At 35.8% G+C, this 17,379-nt stretch overlaps 1 protein-coding gene across 1 annotated transcript in view; it reads left to right on the top strand.

The window, feature by feature from the left end:
* Positions 1-1,514: 1,514 nt before the first annotated feature.
* kcnh1a (potassium voltage-gated channel, subfamily H (eag-related), member 1a) overlaps positions 1,515-17,379 on the top strand; it is a 41,979-nt gene continuing 26,114 nt past the window's right edge. The window contains exons 1-6 of the mRNA XM_062430104.1: positions 1,515-1,587; positions 8,302-8,425; positions 12,443-12,549; positions 12,918-13,046; positions 14,292-14,410; positions 14,742-15,134. Of these exons, the coding sequence (XP_062286088.1) occupies positions 1,515-1,587; positions 8,302-8,425; positions 12,443-12,549; positions 12,918-13,046; positions 14,292-14,410; positions 14,742-15,134 (945 nt within the window). The remainder of the gene's footprint in view (positions 1,588-8,301; positions 8,426-12,442; positions 12,550-12,917; positions 13,047-14,291; positions 14,411-14,741; positions 15,135-17,379) is intronic.

Genomic DNA, 17,379 nt, shown 5'->3' with positions numbered 1-17,379 from the left:
AATATACAAATAATTGTTATAAGATTCATGTTGTAATACTAATCCAACACCAAGTATTCATCTACCATTACTCAAGCTCATGAAAACAGTCTTTATCTGAATAATGTAATGCTGATACTCAACTTCTATGAGAAGAAATGTACATTATCTGTGATTTCTGTTAAGTTAAGAGTGTTGTAAAGTGTTCAGTTCAGATTCAGTTATAAGATTAATTTGGGTGAATTATAATATTGAACATTTAGTTTCTATCCCTTCACACAGTATCAGTTCTGTTCTGTCCACAACAGAATATCACCAAAAAATCCAATAATTATAGCTACAGTACCATTGTTATACTGTACAGATAGTAGAAGGTTGTTAGTATTAGTACAAGTGGTAGATATAAAAGTAATAAAAAGTACTGAAATATCCGTATAAACATCAGAGAGAGCCACACTTAACCAGACTTATGGTTTTGTCAGTGGTGGACGAAGTATTTAGATCTATTTAGACTTTATTTGTATAGTTCAGTATCACAAATCACAAATTTACACTCTTTACAGTAATACTACATCCTATCATAAGACCCTCTAAAAAATTAAATCCAATAAAAATTAAACCATTTTACAAGTTTAAGTTCTGCATTTGAAAATGTACTTAAGTGAGTACAAGAATATTATCAGCTAAAAAGTAAAAATACTATATATGCATATTGGCACCTGTCAAAGTGTTATATATTATTAAATTACATAATGCTTCATACAGTACTTGGTAGTTAAATCTGTAACAATGTTGTAAACTGATTGTAGGCTTTGGATTACATTTTTAAATATTTAAGTATAAAGAAGAAAAAACATGTTCTTCTATGCAAAATTATATTAAATCTAAATGCAATCTTTGTATTTTTGTGAAATATTGGATAACTGGACCCACTTGAGCTTCAAATATGAATCTAGATGAACCTATAGAGACGTTAAGAGGGGAAATATCTCTCTTGTGAGACTTTAAAAACTCTTTTGAAAGACATGAAATAAAAGTTGTGCTTATAATTTTTAAAAATCTTAATCTGTAATGTAACCAATAGTATCTGTCAAATAAGTCTAGTGGAGTAAAAAGTATAATATTTCCTTCTAAAATGTAGAGGAGTAACAGAAAATGAAATTTCACTTCAGTACATCACTTGAGTAAATGTACTCAGATACTTTTCCACCTCTGGAGTTTGCTGAGGGGAAAGAAGCACACATAGTTTTGTGCAGCAGATGGAGCTCGAGGTCCTGCTTCTGATTGGAGGACCAGAGTCGGCCCCTCCTTCTCCTCTTCCAGCCGTCGTTTTCTCCTCCTGGATGATGAGGTGCGTAAAGAGGCACCAACGCAGCGCACCGCACCGGGTTGAGGAGGTGAAGCTACTGACCACACCAGACAGACAGCTCCTCTCTTAGAGACCCTGCAGCGTCTCAGAGCCGCAGAGACCATGAAGGGAAACGGCAGACTGAGGAGTAAAGATTCACCTGCAGACGACTGAGTGAAGAGGCAGGATGGCGGGAGGTCGCAGGGGACTTGTGGCCCCTCAGAATACTTTTTTGGAGAATATTGTCAGACGGTCAAACGGTAAGGATGAAGATTAATTCTGCGCATTGAGCTTTAACGATGTAAAACATGTAAATTAGCTAAGAAACAATTAAGACTGATTAATTGTTTAAATGTCTAGCAGAGCCAATCAACTAATTGGAACAGATGAAATGAAGAAAATGAAGGAGGTTGATTAATGAACCGTCACTTTAATACTATTCGAGTTTAAAAGTTAATGTTTGCATTGAGCTGCGTAGCAAGAAGAGAAAAAAAACTACTGCAGTGTTAAAAAATGTGACGATCAACGTTCAATTCAATTATTTTAATTAGTGTAACAATGGTTGCATTATCTGCCAAAGCTGCTGTTTAACTGTAGGAGAGTATGGATAAAGAAAATGACAGCATAGTATAAAATTACATAAGGAAGTCGTTATTGGAAAATGTCATATGAGCAGAAATGTCTTGTCTGGTATGGATGTTTGGGATTTCTATCATGTGATTGCAAGTACAGTGCAAATATACTAACTAAAGATGCATATTTGTTTCAGGGATCAGTAGTGATGATCTCCCATTGTTGTTATTCAACACACTTGCCCTTTAAGTGACTGACTGGTTTGAAATTAAACTGTTAGGCTTTCGGTGGAGTGAGGCAATTAGCCTTTGAAGAGCATTTAATGTCTAATATGAACCAAAAGGGATCTGAGTATGTATTGGATGGGAGGTTGTACTTGTCCAACCAAACCTCAAGCTACATCCAATTAAGACTGCTGCAATGCATTATTGTTTTTTGTGAAAAATAACAGCAGTGTAAACTTTGCTTAGTACTCTGATTCAGGAATACCAACCAAATGAGCATCCCAGCAGAAAGGGTTTAGATGTATTATGGTGAAATGGATTTAAATGGTTGAATCCTTTTCAGCTTTCTTGTAGCCTTAGTTTTAAAGCTGGCAGCACATATCCCAGACCTCTGTTACCAAAACATTTTAAATATCTTACCAGGCAAAATCAGCAGCAGTTATCAACTCCTCAAACAAATGATTTCTCTTCTCTTCTTATCTGTTCATTTGTCACAAAAATACCATCTTGTTCTCTTACTGAGACAAATGGGTTTAATTTTTTTTTTGTGCCAGTTCATGCACAGTATGTGGTCCAGATGTGAAGACAATCACACTCCAAAGCTAAAACTTCTAAACTCTGATGGCAGTGCTGCAGTATTTTTGGACTTGGGTGTCACCAGTCCTTTGGTTCTGTCTGTATTATTAGATCCAATAGGAACTGACAGGACAGACTGGAGAGTTATGACACTGGACAGCTAGCTGTGAAACAAAACCAGCAGAGATGTGTGTGTCTGTCTCAAGCCACATTTGCAGGCAATATTGGATACACCAGATAATTGGAGTTGGATTAGTTTGGTGTAGTTGAAATTTGAAAACAGCTTGAGCTATGATCATCTTTTTTTTTAATAGGGTTTGGTTAATATACATTTTGGGGTTTATTGAATGTATTAACTATGGCCAGTATCCTCAGAAGTGTGTTAAAATAACACAAGTGTCTGTGTATGTTTCATGTCAGTCGGCCCTTGTTGCACATATCTACTTTAAGATGTGTTATGACAGAAGGGAACAACTTGTTCAGAAAAGGTGAATGCATCAGATGAAAGCTGTAATATCTGCATCCTTAAGGTATATAATGATTTTTTTTCAAAAGAAATCCACCCTTTAAAAAAAAAGAAGCACGTACATATGTTTTTCTTATGACCTTGGGCGGTCTGTGGATTAATTAGCACTAAATCTCTCCTAAACTAGAAAACAAAAGAGCCGAGACTCTAATTTGCAGGGTGCCGCTGTGGAAACAGTAGAGTGACATGTGAGAGACTCAGTGGTGGGCGGAGGTTCACAAACAGTATGCTTTTCCTTTCATGTAACTTGGGTCTCTCAATCATTCATTGTATTTAGTATGAATCTCTGCAACATTATGATGACAATGTTCAAGATTTTCTTTAAAGCTGCGCTGTAGATCTTTTTCTCAGCACTCGTTAAAGCAGGAAATGCACAGGTGTAAGTGATATACATTAATGATGGAGCTGTGACATTTGAGTGTCCGAAATCACTCCCTCCCTCACTCATCCAGACACTCAGTAGTTAACTCAACAGTGAGCTGTAAATTGACATTTTCGGGCACTTTCTGGTCATCATCGTTTTGCGTCATCACTGACAGGTGCAGCGTGACACGACTGTAATGTTTGCATCCATAAAACCTGCTCTGAGAAAGTGAGGTTGAAATGTTGGTTATACAATCAGATAACTGAAGCATGGTGTGCATCATTGTTAGCAGAAAGTTTTGCACATATGGGCGTTTTGTTGTTTCGTTGCTTTGAGGGAAATATGTAGAGGACATGGTTTGGGCACTCAAAATAGCAGACAGTAAATATAGTGCACTATGTACTAAATAAGATTTCCAGACACAACACCAGTAAACAACACCAGTAAGCAAGAATGCACAATAAGACAAGAAATGTAGCTTATTTTCAAAAAAAGGCAGTAAATGAACACTTATGACAACATGAAGTCCTTATTCTGTGAGGAAAAAACCCCAAAACATGCAGTTCTTATATCACTCCTAATCAAAAACCAATTTAAAAAGGCACAAGTGCTCTTAGACTCACTGTTAGCAAGGAAATGATTTTCAGTGACACCTCTCTTTTTTATCTTCTTAAAGAAGATTATTATTGATTATTTGTGTGGTGATGTTATGACAGCTACTCAGATTCAGTGGGTGACAGAGGCCTACTATGTTTTGAGAGTACATAAACCTGGGAATAAATACATAACTCCACCTGCATATTGTCACAGAGCTTTTCATACACTGAATAAAGCCATCATTAATGTTTTTAATCACACCTGTGCTTTTCTGTAACGGGACAAAATGTCTGCCATGCAAAATGTTTATAGGCAGTTGTCATCTTAATTGAAGCCGTCTGTTAAAGCCACATTAATCAGTAGTTTTCATATTAAATCAAATGACTAAATTAGCTTGTATTCTGTACTTTGAACTTTGCAGCTCTTTGGAGCTGTTTACCTTAATTTAGCTCATTATTTCAGTTTTACAACACAGTTACTGTTTTAGCTCAGTCTCTTTGCTCTCATCAAAACAATTTCTAGCAGTAGTACAGTATGCAGCTGCTTTGGGCAAACACACTCTGATAAACGTACTGTATGCTACCCAATCAGCAGCAGATAGTTGACACAATTAGCAACTAGCTAGAGCATTTAACAGCTAAATAGCCAGATAGCTCCCTCAGGAGTTGATGGAGACCACAAACATCTAAAAGTAGAGTGAAGAGTGGGCGTTCAGTCCTCAGTTGGACAGAAACTCAACTTCAAATGAAAGATAATGTTGCTTCTAGTCTGCTGGATGTGTAAGTGTAAGCAACTGAATAGCTACGAACTTCAGATGAAGAGCTGTCTCTTTTAAGAGTTTATCTGCTACCCATTGGCCAGAAATGCATCAATGCAGCTTTAATTAAAGCATAAGCATACATCTACTGTAAAATGACTGTTTCTGTAATACTGAAACTTGCACTCACTGATTTTTTGGCCATTTGGGGCCAGCAGGAATGAGCTGTGAACACAACGCTGAAATATCTCCATCATTTCAGTTAATATGTTGAACTTGTTAGCAAACAGTTGTTTCTTTACACTTCCAGCAGTTACAGAACAACGTTATCATTTATTTGGAGTCATGTTTCTGTCCATCTGAATTTAAGTTCGATATTAACTCTCCTTTAGCTGTGTTTTTGGTCTCCATCAACTTCCCTTGAGCTGCTAAATGCTAAATGCTAAATGGGAGCTGCAGAGTTGCTGTTAATTCTCTGACAATGTTATTTGACAGATTGTTTATATAAAAAATAGTGTTTATAGCTGCTTTAAATGTCATAATTTCCTGTACAAATGTGCTACCAGTCTGGGGATTTAAACCATTGAACTTGAAGCATAGCAACTTTAAATATGGGCTCAGCCATCAGCCTGAGGTCTTGATAAATCAAGTTTTAGTTGCTTTACAGATTTCTTTAAACAAATGATCATGTTTTTAGTGTGTAGCGTCCATTCAGGCCAAAGCATCATAGAGCGCTGCTGGGTTCACGGCAGTGTTGTAACCACGTGTATTTCTCTTTTTGTTGGCATGCTCCATCTTTTCTTTTTTTTCTTTTTTTGTCTGACATTGAACAGATGTTTCTCACTGTAATCTGTTAACACTTGTTTTCTTTTCAACATTTTCAGTTTGGACACTGTCACATAGACAGACAGGTACAATAAGGTTTAGTTTGGCGTGCTGCTCATGTTTTCTTTACAGTTTCCCTCTCTTTGTAATGTACCACTAAATGTTCTATACCAAATGTTGTTAATTTACAAAGCACGTATGCACTAGACATGTTTAATATTTTTTTAAATGTTGGTGAAAATTTGCTGCAACACAGCAATAAATTAACAAATCCAGGGCTAATAAAAATTACAGAGCTTTGGACTTACGCTCCTTTACTCACAAGATGAACATTCATGTGATCATTGTAAAATAACACGTTGGCATGGAACGTCTCGAGCCTCATATTCTGTCAGTGTCCTCATGCTTTTAGATGTCATTTCAATGTGCGTGATTTTGATTTGATCAAAGGAATGCAGTTTTTTTTATTTATTTGTGTGTGTGTGTGTGTGTGTGTGTTACATAATGTAAAAATGACTATGTGTTTTATGCCCAGTGTTCGATTCCTTCTCCTGCTCCTTCACCCCTGTGTCGTCACATTGTTGTAGTCTGTTTCCCTCTCAGGGTGTTTTGCTTTATGATTCTGTACTTTGTGAGATTGTAACCCCCAATCATCATTACTTCTCTTCTCCCAATGAAAACTATTACATCTTTTCCCCTTTTTTTTGCCTTTTTCTTAAATTATGTGGCTGCATATCACATTGTTTTACTCCGTCAGAAATAATCCATAAACATCACCACTTTTGTAATATTTTAATTATTGATCCAAGCTACAGAGCAAAACTTCAATTATTCTTATTTTTCTTTTGTGCCATTGCCACCTGGTAAACCAACCATTTTAATGAATGCGTGATATAAAATAATAAACTGCAACATGCATATGTGCACATTAATAATCATGCCTAATTGTTCAATGTAGTCTTGCATACTTGTCATTAAGTAACAATTAAATGTTTATGTTTAAATGTTCTTATTTCTTACAAGGCAACAATTGATGGTTCATCAATCTGAACTTATGTCCCTGCCTTTTAAATGATTTTGTCAAATATTTGAAACAAACTTAATTAATGTAGTCATTTTAATTTAAGTCCAAGTTAAATGTTGTACATTTTTCTATCACAAATTCTGCACAGCCCAATAAATTACATGTTTTATACTTCAGAAAACCAGCAGGCAAAATGTAAAACGGCAGAGTTATCATTTACTTTCATGTCACAAGACATAAGGACCATTTACAGTTTAAGTAATGCAACACTATGCTAATTATAAAATCGCTGACAGGTAAAAAAAAAAAATAGGACGTAAGCATAATAGGCCATTAAACATGCACATGCAACTATGAGTATTTGGGTTTATTAACATTTAAACTATGAATGAGTTTAGCTTGAAGGCCTCACTAACATTTGAAGATGCAAAATATGAGAATTTATTTACTCACTGTTTTCCATGACATTTAAAAATCGATGACAACAGTCACTAATATTTGTAGACTGCATTTACACACAAGGATCATTTCACACAATAATGTAGGTTAGGAGCACCTGGGAAACAACATTCAGGCTTTTTACTGCATTCTCCACATAAGCAACACACACAAACAGCAACACAAGCCATTGTTGTAAACAATATACTGTATATGTGCCAAAATTAATGTATTTTAATGTATATTTATTAGTGTTTGGATTAGTAGTAGATAATTTAAGACTGAACTACAGGAAAAAAAGAGTTTGTCCCAGACTGACATTTGTTTTAGTGAAGATGTGCCCTGTGTGTAGTGTGTAATGGACCATCATGTACAGTAATGAAACACATTTAAGTGTGTTAGCAGCTCTTAAAGCAACAGTTAGTCAATCTTTTTAATGGCTGGAGAAACATTGTGAGACAAAGATATGTTTTTAAGCAAGAAATGTGTTTCAAAAATACTTAAATCAAACATAAAGTCCTAAAAAGCTGTGGTGAGGGAATAACCTCCATCACTAAATAAGTCATTCATTGCAACCTTACATTTAAAATGACTCCTGAAGCACTTTAATCCTAAATGTTCTCCCTTTCCAACAACGACACAAATTTGTGTCGAGAATAGATGAAGTATCAGCATGTGCGCTCTTCTTGTCCACTTACACTAATATTTGATGGAGCCATTTTTCAGTTTCTCTCAGCATCAATACTCGCTTTACAATAAAAAAATGTTAAAACACAGATAATTAAGAGTTAAGTTTCAAGAAACTCTTTCATACAGCACCCTACAAAACATTTATGGCCTAACATTGTGTCCTATCATATTTTAAATAAATGTTACCTTTTGCAAGATTTTTCCTTTGCAAGTCCCCTTAACCCTTGACTTTGATTTAGATGAAATGCAGTTTGCTTCAACCTCTTCTCTACCCAAACCATAGTTTGTGTTTCTATAATGTGTCCGTCTTAGAAAAATACTGTAACCCCTCAAGTATTTGCCCCCCTTTTTCTTTTTCTTTCCCGTGTGATTTCAAACAGATACAAACTTTGTCCTGGGAAACGCTCAGATTGTGGACTGGCCCATCGTCTACAGCAATGACGGTTTCTGCAAGTTGTCGGGCTACCACAGAGCCGAGGTGATGCAGAAAAGCAGCACCTGCAGGTAGGCGAGTGTATCTGTGTCGTAAGAATACAAACTACTACTGATTTAACACTAAATTGTAAAAAGCTTTTTTGTTGTTGTCCTCAAGCATATAACAAACAATTTTTTAAGATATAACAATCTATGATTATTATTTTGGCTAAAGTCTCTGACATATACAGTATTGGATAGATAGATAGATAGATAGATAGATAGATAGATAGATAGATAGATAGATAGATAGATAGATAGATAGATAGATAGATAGATAGATCGAATGATCGAATGATCGATAGATAGATAGATAGATAGATAGATAGATAGATAGATAGATAGATAGATAGATAGATAGATAGATAGATAGATAGATAGATAGATAGATAGATAGATAGATAGATAGATACATAGATAGATACATAGATAGATAGATGGAGTGGATATGAGTGCCAGTTTTTCACTGTTGCTTTCGGTTATAGTCAGGAGGTTTGTAGTAGCTTGATATTAACTTTTCTACAAATATAATATAGTCAGTTCATTTTGTAGATGTGCAGATGTGTATGAGCATTTTTTTTTTTTTTTTTTTTTTTTAAAGGCCCCTTTTTTATATATGCATCTGCTGCATTTGTGTATATTTGTATTATCACCTTCTATCACCAGGAGGGACATTTTTCTTTCGGGGTAATATTTAAAGACTTATTTAAGTAGATGTAGATAATTAGGTTCCATCTCCTTGCTGGTGTTTGTGCCCATGTTTTTGGTTTTGTGCTTTCTTTGGAGACTTGCCATTTCACAGGAAACATCATAACCTAATCTCACAAGGTGTACAGTATTTACATGCCACCGTTGCCCATGAGCATTGTCTTGACTTTTGATTCATTTGCACAATTCTTTATTAGGTGTTATTGCATTTTTTTTTAAAAACATGTTAGGTATTTATTTTCAGTCAAATGGTGAGATTCGTTTCTGCAGCTGCAGTAATGTGGTCAATGAATCAGCTTGTTGTGGTTAAGGAAGAGCCGAGCTGCACGCTTTCGATTTATAGATCTTTATTTCAAACCTCAAATACGGTAATGAGCTTTGAGGAATGACCTAAGTGATAAAAGTGTAGATACAAGGGGCCAAACAAACTGAGGTTTCTCCCCAGGGTTGCTGGGCTGCATGACAGCATGAGGAGCTCTGGTGTCTAGTCCTCGGGGGCTTGCTTTTATATGTAGGGGACTTAACTGTGAGGGGACCCTGGAGTCCTAGGATTGACTACAGTTCCTCTCAGCACCAGCATCTCTGCAGAATAAGTTACAATCATTGTATGTTCTGTTTTGTTGAGGTGAATATAATAAGATACCCCCATAATTTAGGACAGTCCATTAATTTTGTTTCTATTACAAAGCCAGAAAAATCAGACACAAATCTGTGATGTAATCAGTTTGTAAGAGCTGAAACTGGTTTCACATCACACAACACTGACTGCAACAGTGAGACCGCAGTGTCCCCAGGGTGCTCTCTCCAAATCTGTTCACATACTATAAAAGGAATGAAAATAATCCTTAAATTGAGTAGTATTCCTATCTGAGTAAACCACTTCTAGCCCTGTGTGGTGTTGATTGTGCCTGTCAGTAACCGCTACATTAATAGGATCACACTGAAACAGTTGGAGCTGCCAGATTTGAAAGCCGTGGGAGATTTCATCTGCTGTGGGAGATGGTGTTTGTCTCAGCCAGCACTGTGGCTATTACTGATTTACACCCTCGGGTCCCCAAACATAAGCTTCAGAACACTTGCCAATACAAATATTGAACAGGCAATTGGTTTCAGGTTTATTTTTAGTTTGCTAGAAGGAGTGAAGTCCTGTGTTTATAAGAGGAGGGAACACAGGCCTAAAGTGTTCTGACTGCATTTGAGAGACCATCTTTTTATTTACACATAAATAGTTGTTATGATACTAGTTTTAAGTGCAAATGATACCATACATTTCAGTGAATTTCAGTGGCATTTTGACACAATTACAATAATTTACCTGTTACAGCACAATTAGACAAGCTAGCAAGGCTATGGAAAACCAGCCTACTAAGTTAATTGACTGTCTCAATCGCAGCTGCTTTAAGTTTAAGCTGCTTTATCCTTATGCCAGGAAAAAACAGCATGTCATTAGTGTAAGGTCAACATAAAAGCCTCAGAGGAAGCATAACATTGTAATTAATATAGTAAATAATAATCACGTAGCGTCCTCAAGAGAAAAAGTAAAAACAACAAAGAAGCAACAAGATTTTGGGGAACTAAAAAAATACGCTTGTCAATATTTACAGTAGCCTGCCTGGTCACAGCTCTGACAAATGATGTAACAACATCAGTTAACCTGAAACAACAAGCTAAGTCTTAATTTGTTGTATTTTGACCAACATTCATGATTTATGCCACAATTATGAATTTGAGATATTTATCTAACCTTAAGAAGCAAATTGATTTATTGATTAAAATGCTGTATCTACCTATAGTTATATACTGACATCCTTTATATACTTTATTTCATTGATTTATTCTTTAGTTTCTATATATTGGAGCCTTGCTCTTGTTTCAATTTGTTATTTTGGACTATCAGGTCAAAATGAAATTTCCAATACTTTAGTTTATGACCAAATTACTAGATTTTTATAGACTTTAATTTGATGGTGGACAGTGGCTTCGTTGGTTCTGGATAAGTCGTGTTTTTGTTTTTTTACTGTTGCCATTTTTATTAGATATGACAGCACAGAGGCCAACAGCCATGCAGCAAAGATCTAAAGTTAAATTTGAACCCTGTATGTTGTGGTTATATGGTATGTGCTTAAATCAGCTATCAGGAAACCCCTTTGTAAAGTAGTTTTAGTATTAATAGTAATATTACCCCCTCTGATTATTCTTCATATAGTACATTTTCCAATTAGTTAATCATCTGATCTTTCCACTTTTTTACATTATTCCAACACTGTTTTGTTTTCCAACAGTATTTGATTCATTTTATGCTGGATCAGCCACTTGCCCCGATTATGAGGCCATAAAATATTCACAGAGGTCAGATGTTTGATGTTTTAGAAGACAACTCAAACGTAAAGTGTATACTCATTTCCCCAGAGTGTTTAAGTCAAATATCTGTCTCTCTTTTGTTGTTGATGTGTTGATCAAAGATTTCCATCTGAACTGCTCTTGGTGTGTTCTGTGTCTTTTCAATTATGTATATGTTTTTTTTCTATACTGGCTCCTGTAAACATACAAAGACAAACCTGTGGGAATTTTTATGCATGACACGAGAGTCATTAAAGTATTTTCTTTGAAGAAAGTCACATTCCTCCCGGCTCAGTGAGAGAGGACATTCATCAGTGATATTACATCAAGCACTGGTCTGAAAAGTCTCTGCAGCGTCAGAATGTAGTCTCATTAAATTTAGCCTTCCTTTTGTATTTCATAACAAACTCTGAGTTATATTTAGATCATGCTGGAACAGGCTGCTGCTGAGGGTGGCAGTAACAAGCAAAGTGAGATGAATGTTTGCAGCGTGGTTAAATGTGTTCATGCTTGCTTGACCCATCTTCAGGAGGCACTTTGCATTTGGCCAATTAGACGTTACGCAGCATTTATCTTTTTTATGCTCTCAGGATACATTTCAGTGAGTTTTAATCTACTTTTACTCTATATTTGATGCTGCCTATTTCTGTACCTCTATGGAGGTGTCTAAGTACTAGCTGTCATCTGCTCAGCTATGTATAAGTCTTTATAAATAATATCACTTTGATTTTTTTAAGTAATATATGTTATACTTAGGGGGAAACCATAGATAAGAGATCATATTGAAGTTCAATATGGTGACACAAAAAGATGGTGTCAAAGCAAGAAGAAGATGAGAACAAAAAATCACAATCTAATGAGGATATACAACAAAACACAAAAAGATATACACATATTCAAGCCTTCGTCAGCAGTCTGTAGTGCAAAAACGAGCATGCTCGTCCAGTGCGCCACTGACTATTAACTATTTAAATTCTTATTTCCCTTTGTGTTTTCCAGCTTCATGTATGGGGAGCTCACGGACAAGGACACGACGGAAAAAGTGCGGCTAACGTTCGAGAATTATGAGATGAATTCGTTTGAAATACTGATGTACAAGAAGAACAGTGAGTAGCGACGCCATCTGTGTGGAAAGAGAAAAATGTGAAGTTCCGCTCTCTTGTCATGCAAATGTATTCATAGCCTGTGTAACATACAGTCGAGTTCAAAGGCAGCCCAGATCATTTCTACCTCTGTAAAAATCTACTAATTGGTTGAGAGCCAGACAGAGAAACGTTCCCCAGATAAATGTGATGCTGGTGTCTGTTTCCACTCGCTGGTGTTACCTTCCTCTGCTTGCAGGTGTTACAGGAAAACTTTTTAAAAGTCTAGAACAATTGACATACTGTATATATACATGAATTTATGCCCTGTGTCATCGCCTCCAAAAATAAGCTGATGATGCAGCTAAATTTGTTCTTTTTATACTTTTCAGGGACGCCTGTTTGGTTTTTTGTGAAGATTGCTCCCATTCGAAATGAACAAGAAAAAGTGGTCCTGTTTTTGTGCACATTCAGCGACATCACAGCCTTTAAACAGCCTATTGAAGACGATTCTTCCAAAGGTTGGAGTCTCTTTAATTTTATATCTTTTAGTTAGGAATCATGTATTTTCGAAGCAGCCAATGAAAGTTATTTCTACTGCAGAGTGTTCAAAATAGAAAAAAAAAACACATTTCTTTCTGATTGTGTCACTCAGAAATGTCTATAAATTGTGTGGCAAACAAGAGTGATCTAAAACTGTTCAAACAAAGATTATCAAATGAGAGAGGCACAGATAACAGTAGTCTGCCAGCGATCACCATTCGACCCAGTGCATTGTGCATGTGCTCTGGCAAGTACCCATTGAGTCAAATACGCCCCCCATCATGATTGCTATCGGCAAACAAACACTTAAAATTATCTACGGGACTGTATGACTGTTGATGACAGCCAAAACAACACAGTTTGTGCTCTGGTGACCTGTTGGTCCGAGCTAAGTGCTTTAGCTCGGACCAACAAAAAAACTGGTACACAGTAGCACCCATGAGCTCATAATAGTATAGACTGTCCTCAACTGAGTCACCAGGAGAACTGGTCTACGGTATTTGTTAAAACCAGAAAGGAGATAGCACCTGATTGTGTGATGATGTGTACTTAAAAAGTTTCTGTTGAAGTGGAAATGCTGTGATGTGACATTGTCCCTCCATAGCTCTGCTGTCTAAATTAGCTTGCATCTGCAGTGTTGGGGAGTAACTAGTTACATGTAACGGTGTAACGTAATTTAATAACAAAATAAATGTAACTGTAATCTGTTACAGTAACTGAGAAAAAATGTGTAATTAAACTACAGTTACTTATAAAAATGTTGATGATTATAAAGGATGTTACATCTAAAGTCAAACCTTTAAGATTTTGCTCAGGAGGGTTTTTACCTATTTTTTAAAAATATTTAACATATTACTAAATACATACAGTATATTGCGGTTTTCAATTCTTTGAAATCAAATTTAAAAAAACAAACAAATTTGTAAATAAATCATGATATGGGCTTAAATGGCGTCACAGCACCAATTAAGCCCATGCCAGACTTTTGACTTTTTTCAGAAAATATCTTTATTTTAAATTCAAAAATCTACACAAACTAATGAATATATTTTCAAATGAGAGATAGATCTTGCTTTATAAGAAATTATCTCCCTTATACATCATGTCAGTATCCAGATTAGATTTTGTAAGTAAGTACATTTACAATTATTGTACTTTTAATTTTTTTACTGTTCATTGTGAGTCAGAAAATTGTGCATACGCTGTATTTTTATTGTCCTTAGGTTGGGGAAAGTTTGCCAGACTTACTCGAGCTCTTACAAGCAGCAGAGGAGTCATACAACAGCTGCAGCCCACAGTCCACAAAGGAGAAAATGTCCACAAACACTCCCGCTTAGCTGAGGTACGGAGAATATATGTGATGTTATTCATGATTAGCAAGAGTAGGTTAAAAAATGTCACATTCTGGATATTGTCACTTTGCTGTGAGGGTTTGTTTTTCTACAGATTTATTTGTGGCTGAAACATTAATAGGAAACACAAACACTGTATAATAGAGAACAAACTTTGGAAACTGTGAACAGAAGAGTCATTTAGATCAGGCCAGTTAGGGTGAGAGACTTACACAGCTGTTCTTATGAGCAGGGGAGCTTCAGTCACCACCAGGACGGCACTCTTTAAGCCCCAAGCTACCGTGTATATCGGAGTTTTCATGACGCGCTGTTTTTTGGCAGGTCCTGCAGCTCGGCTCAGACATCCTACCTCAGTACAAACAGGAGACCCCTAAAACCCCTCCTCACATAATCCTGCACTACTGCCTCTTCAAGACCACGTGGGACTGGGTCATCCTCATCCTCACCTTCTACACTGCCATCATGGTGCCCTACAACGTCTCCTTCAAGACGAAGCAGAACAACGTGACGTGGCTGGTGGTGGACAGCATCGTGGACGTCATCTTCTTAGTGGACATCGTTTTAAACTTCCACACCACGTTTGTGGGCCCAGCTGGCGAGGTCATCTCTGACCCCAAGCTGATTCGAATGAACTACCTGAAGACCTGGTTTGTTATCGACCTGCTGTCCTGTCTGCCCTATGATGTCATCAACGCCTTCGAGAATGTAGATGAGGTGAGTGTGGTGGTTGTGTTTGTGGTATGAGATTTGAGGTTGCATTGTGCTGAATAAAGTTAGTAGTCTATTAATCAATTAGTTTGTCAAAAGAAAATTAATTAATTGTATTACATACAAAAAACAAAGATTTGCTGGTTGCAGTTTCTCAAATGGGAGAATTTGCTGCTTTTCTTTGTCTAATGTTTTGTTCTGTTTGTCAGACAAAAGAAGAGTTATTTGAATATGTCACTTTTGGCTCTGGCATATTGTGACATAGTTTTACATAGTTTACCGACATTGTATAGACAAAATGATAAATGACTTAAACAACACAACAATCTGCAGTTAAGTTAATAATGAATAAACAGTATAGTCATATGGTTTTCAAGTGATGTTTCTTCATAAATAGGGAATCATTACCAAGAAACCACTCATTAGTTAACGGTTATTAAACTATTACAAGCATAAATAATTTTCTGCATTTTTACTGAAATTAACGAATTGAAATTAACAATTTTGATTTGACTGAATTGTTTAAGTTTTAAGTATTTATAAAGCAAAAATACCAGACATATTTCTTTTATGTAATGAGAATAAAGAAATATATTTTGGGGGCTTTGGACTGTTGGTCAGACATAACCAGGAATTAAAGACGTTGGGCTCTGGAAGCTTGTGATGGACATTTTTCACTATCCGTATAGTATATACTATGGTATAGTATAGTATAGTATAGACTAAATGGTTAATCAATACATTGAAAACAAATAATTTATAATGAAAATAACATTACTTGCAGTCCTTTTAGCATTTGTCTGTCTTACACCACCAGCTCACAGTCTTGCTTTTCTTGATGTAATCTGGTCTTTCCTACACCTGAATGGATGAATGCACCATTTAATGGGCTGTTATTGGTTTCTATTTTCATTAGTCTGACATGAAAAACCGCAGCAGCTGCTCTGGAAAACATCAAATGTCTCCTAAACTGTCAAAAGTCTGCCTGAATCAGTCTCTTAATACATTTTTGGTGGAAAATCAGTAGTATAAAAATGATGCTTCATTCTATATCTGTAACACCCTGTTTAAGTAGTTTGCAAGTTCCAGGACATTTAAAAGACTGTGAGACTTAAATATCATAGCAAAAACTAAGATGGCAGGATTTAGTCAGGGGTACATTAGGGGTGAAAACTAAATCTCGGAAAAAATATTTAATCTTGAATTAATTGTAATGAGAAAAAAAAACTTTAGTTGGAGGCATTTTATACTGAATTATGATGCTGGTCCCTTGACTCTCCTTTATTAATAATGGTTATAGTAATAGTTATAATTTCAATGTTAATGGGGAATTAACCCTCAAAAAGGAAGTGAAAACAGTCAATACAGAAGCACTTAGTGCACTTAGGTATTTAACGTGTGTGCTAACCAAACATACACTACATGTTGGAGAAAAGTCTTATTCAGAAACGCAGATGTTCATATTCTCCCTCAAAATAACAATTTATATTAAGAAACAACTGTGATACATTGAAAATAGGTAGTAAATACTAGATCTAGTCTGAAAAATTGGGTGCAGATATAACGTTTCGGCTCATATGTTGCCTGATGAGACAGAAATCCATTAAATATTTCATCCATCAGAGTGCACTGACAAGTTTATTTTTCAACTTTTATCCAATCATTTTTCACACTTCTTTAACAAAAACATATTTTAGGGAACCAAAAAATATGGGAAACTCACATACAAGGATTTCAGTGTCAGCGTCAGAAATTCAATATTGGACATCCACTGATATTTAAAAGTAAAAAACTGATTGGTCCTTATGCTAACAAAGCATAATTGATAAGTTGATTGACACAGTGTTTAATATGTATAAGTATAATGTCTCCATCTATGAAGATGTTTAATAACCTCTGAGCTGTACATCATATTATGCTCACTGCTCTGTATAGTGGCAGTGAAGAAGTGAGTTTGAAGCACAGCATAGTCATAATGTTTGTTTATGTTGATGTATTATGTTTGTTTATGAATTCATAAATGTTATGTAGCCAAAATAAGGAGTGTTTGATGAAGAGCTATCACAGGATCTTGAGATAATTGGCACATTTTAATTGTGGAGGGAGCGTTAAGTTATTTAACTGACAGTCTCTTCGGTGCACTGCTGTGTCACTGATGCCTTAAAACCATTAACACCTTAAAGCAGCTGACAAAAAGACTGAATCATGGGGAAAAATGTGCTGTAAATCAAACTAAGGTATATTATTTTTG

Source organism: Scomber scombrus, chromosome 12 (genome assembly GCF_963691925.1).
Source record: "Scomber scombrus chromosome 12, fScoSco1.1, whole genome shotgun sequence".
NCBI classification, from domain to species: Eukaryota; Metazoa; Chordata; class Actinopteri; order Scombriformes; family Scombridae; genus Scomber; species Scomber scombrus.
Note: the sequence above shows the minus strand (reverse complement) of the source record. Positions and strands in the feature narration are given on the sequence as shown.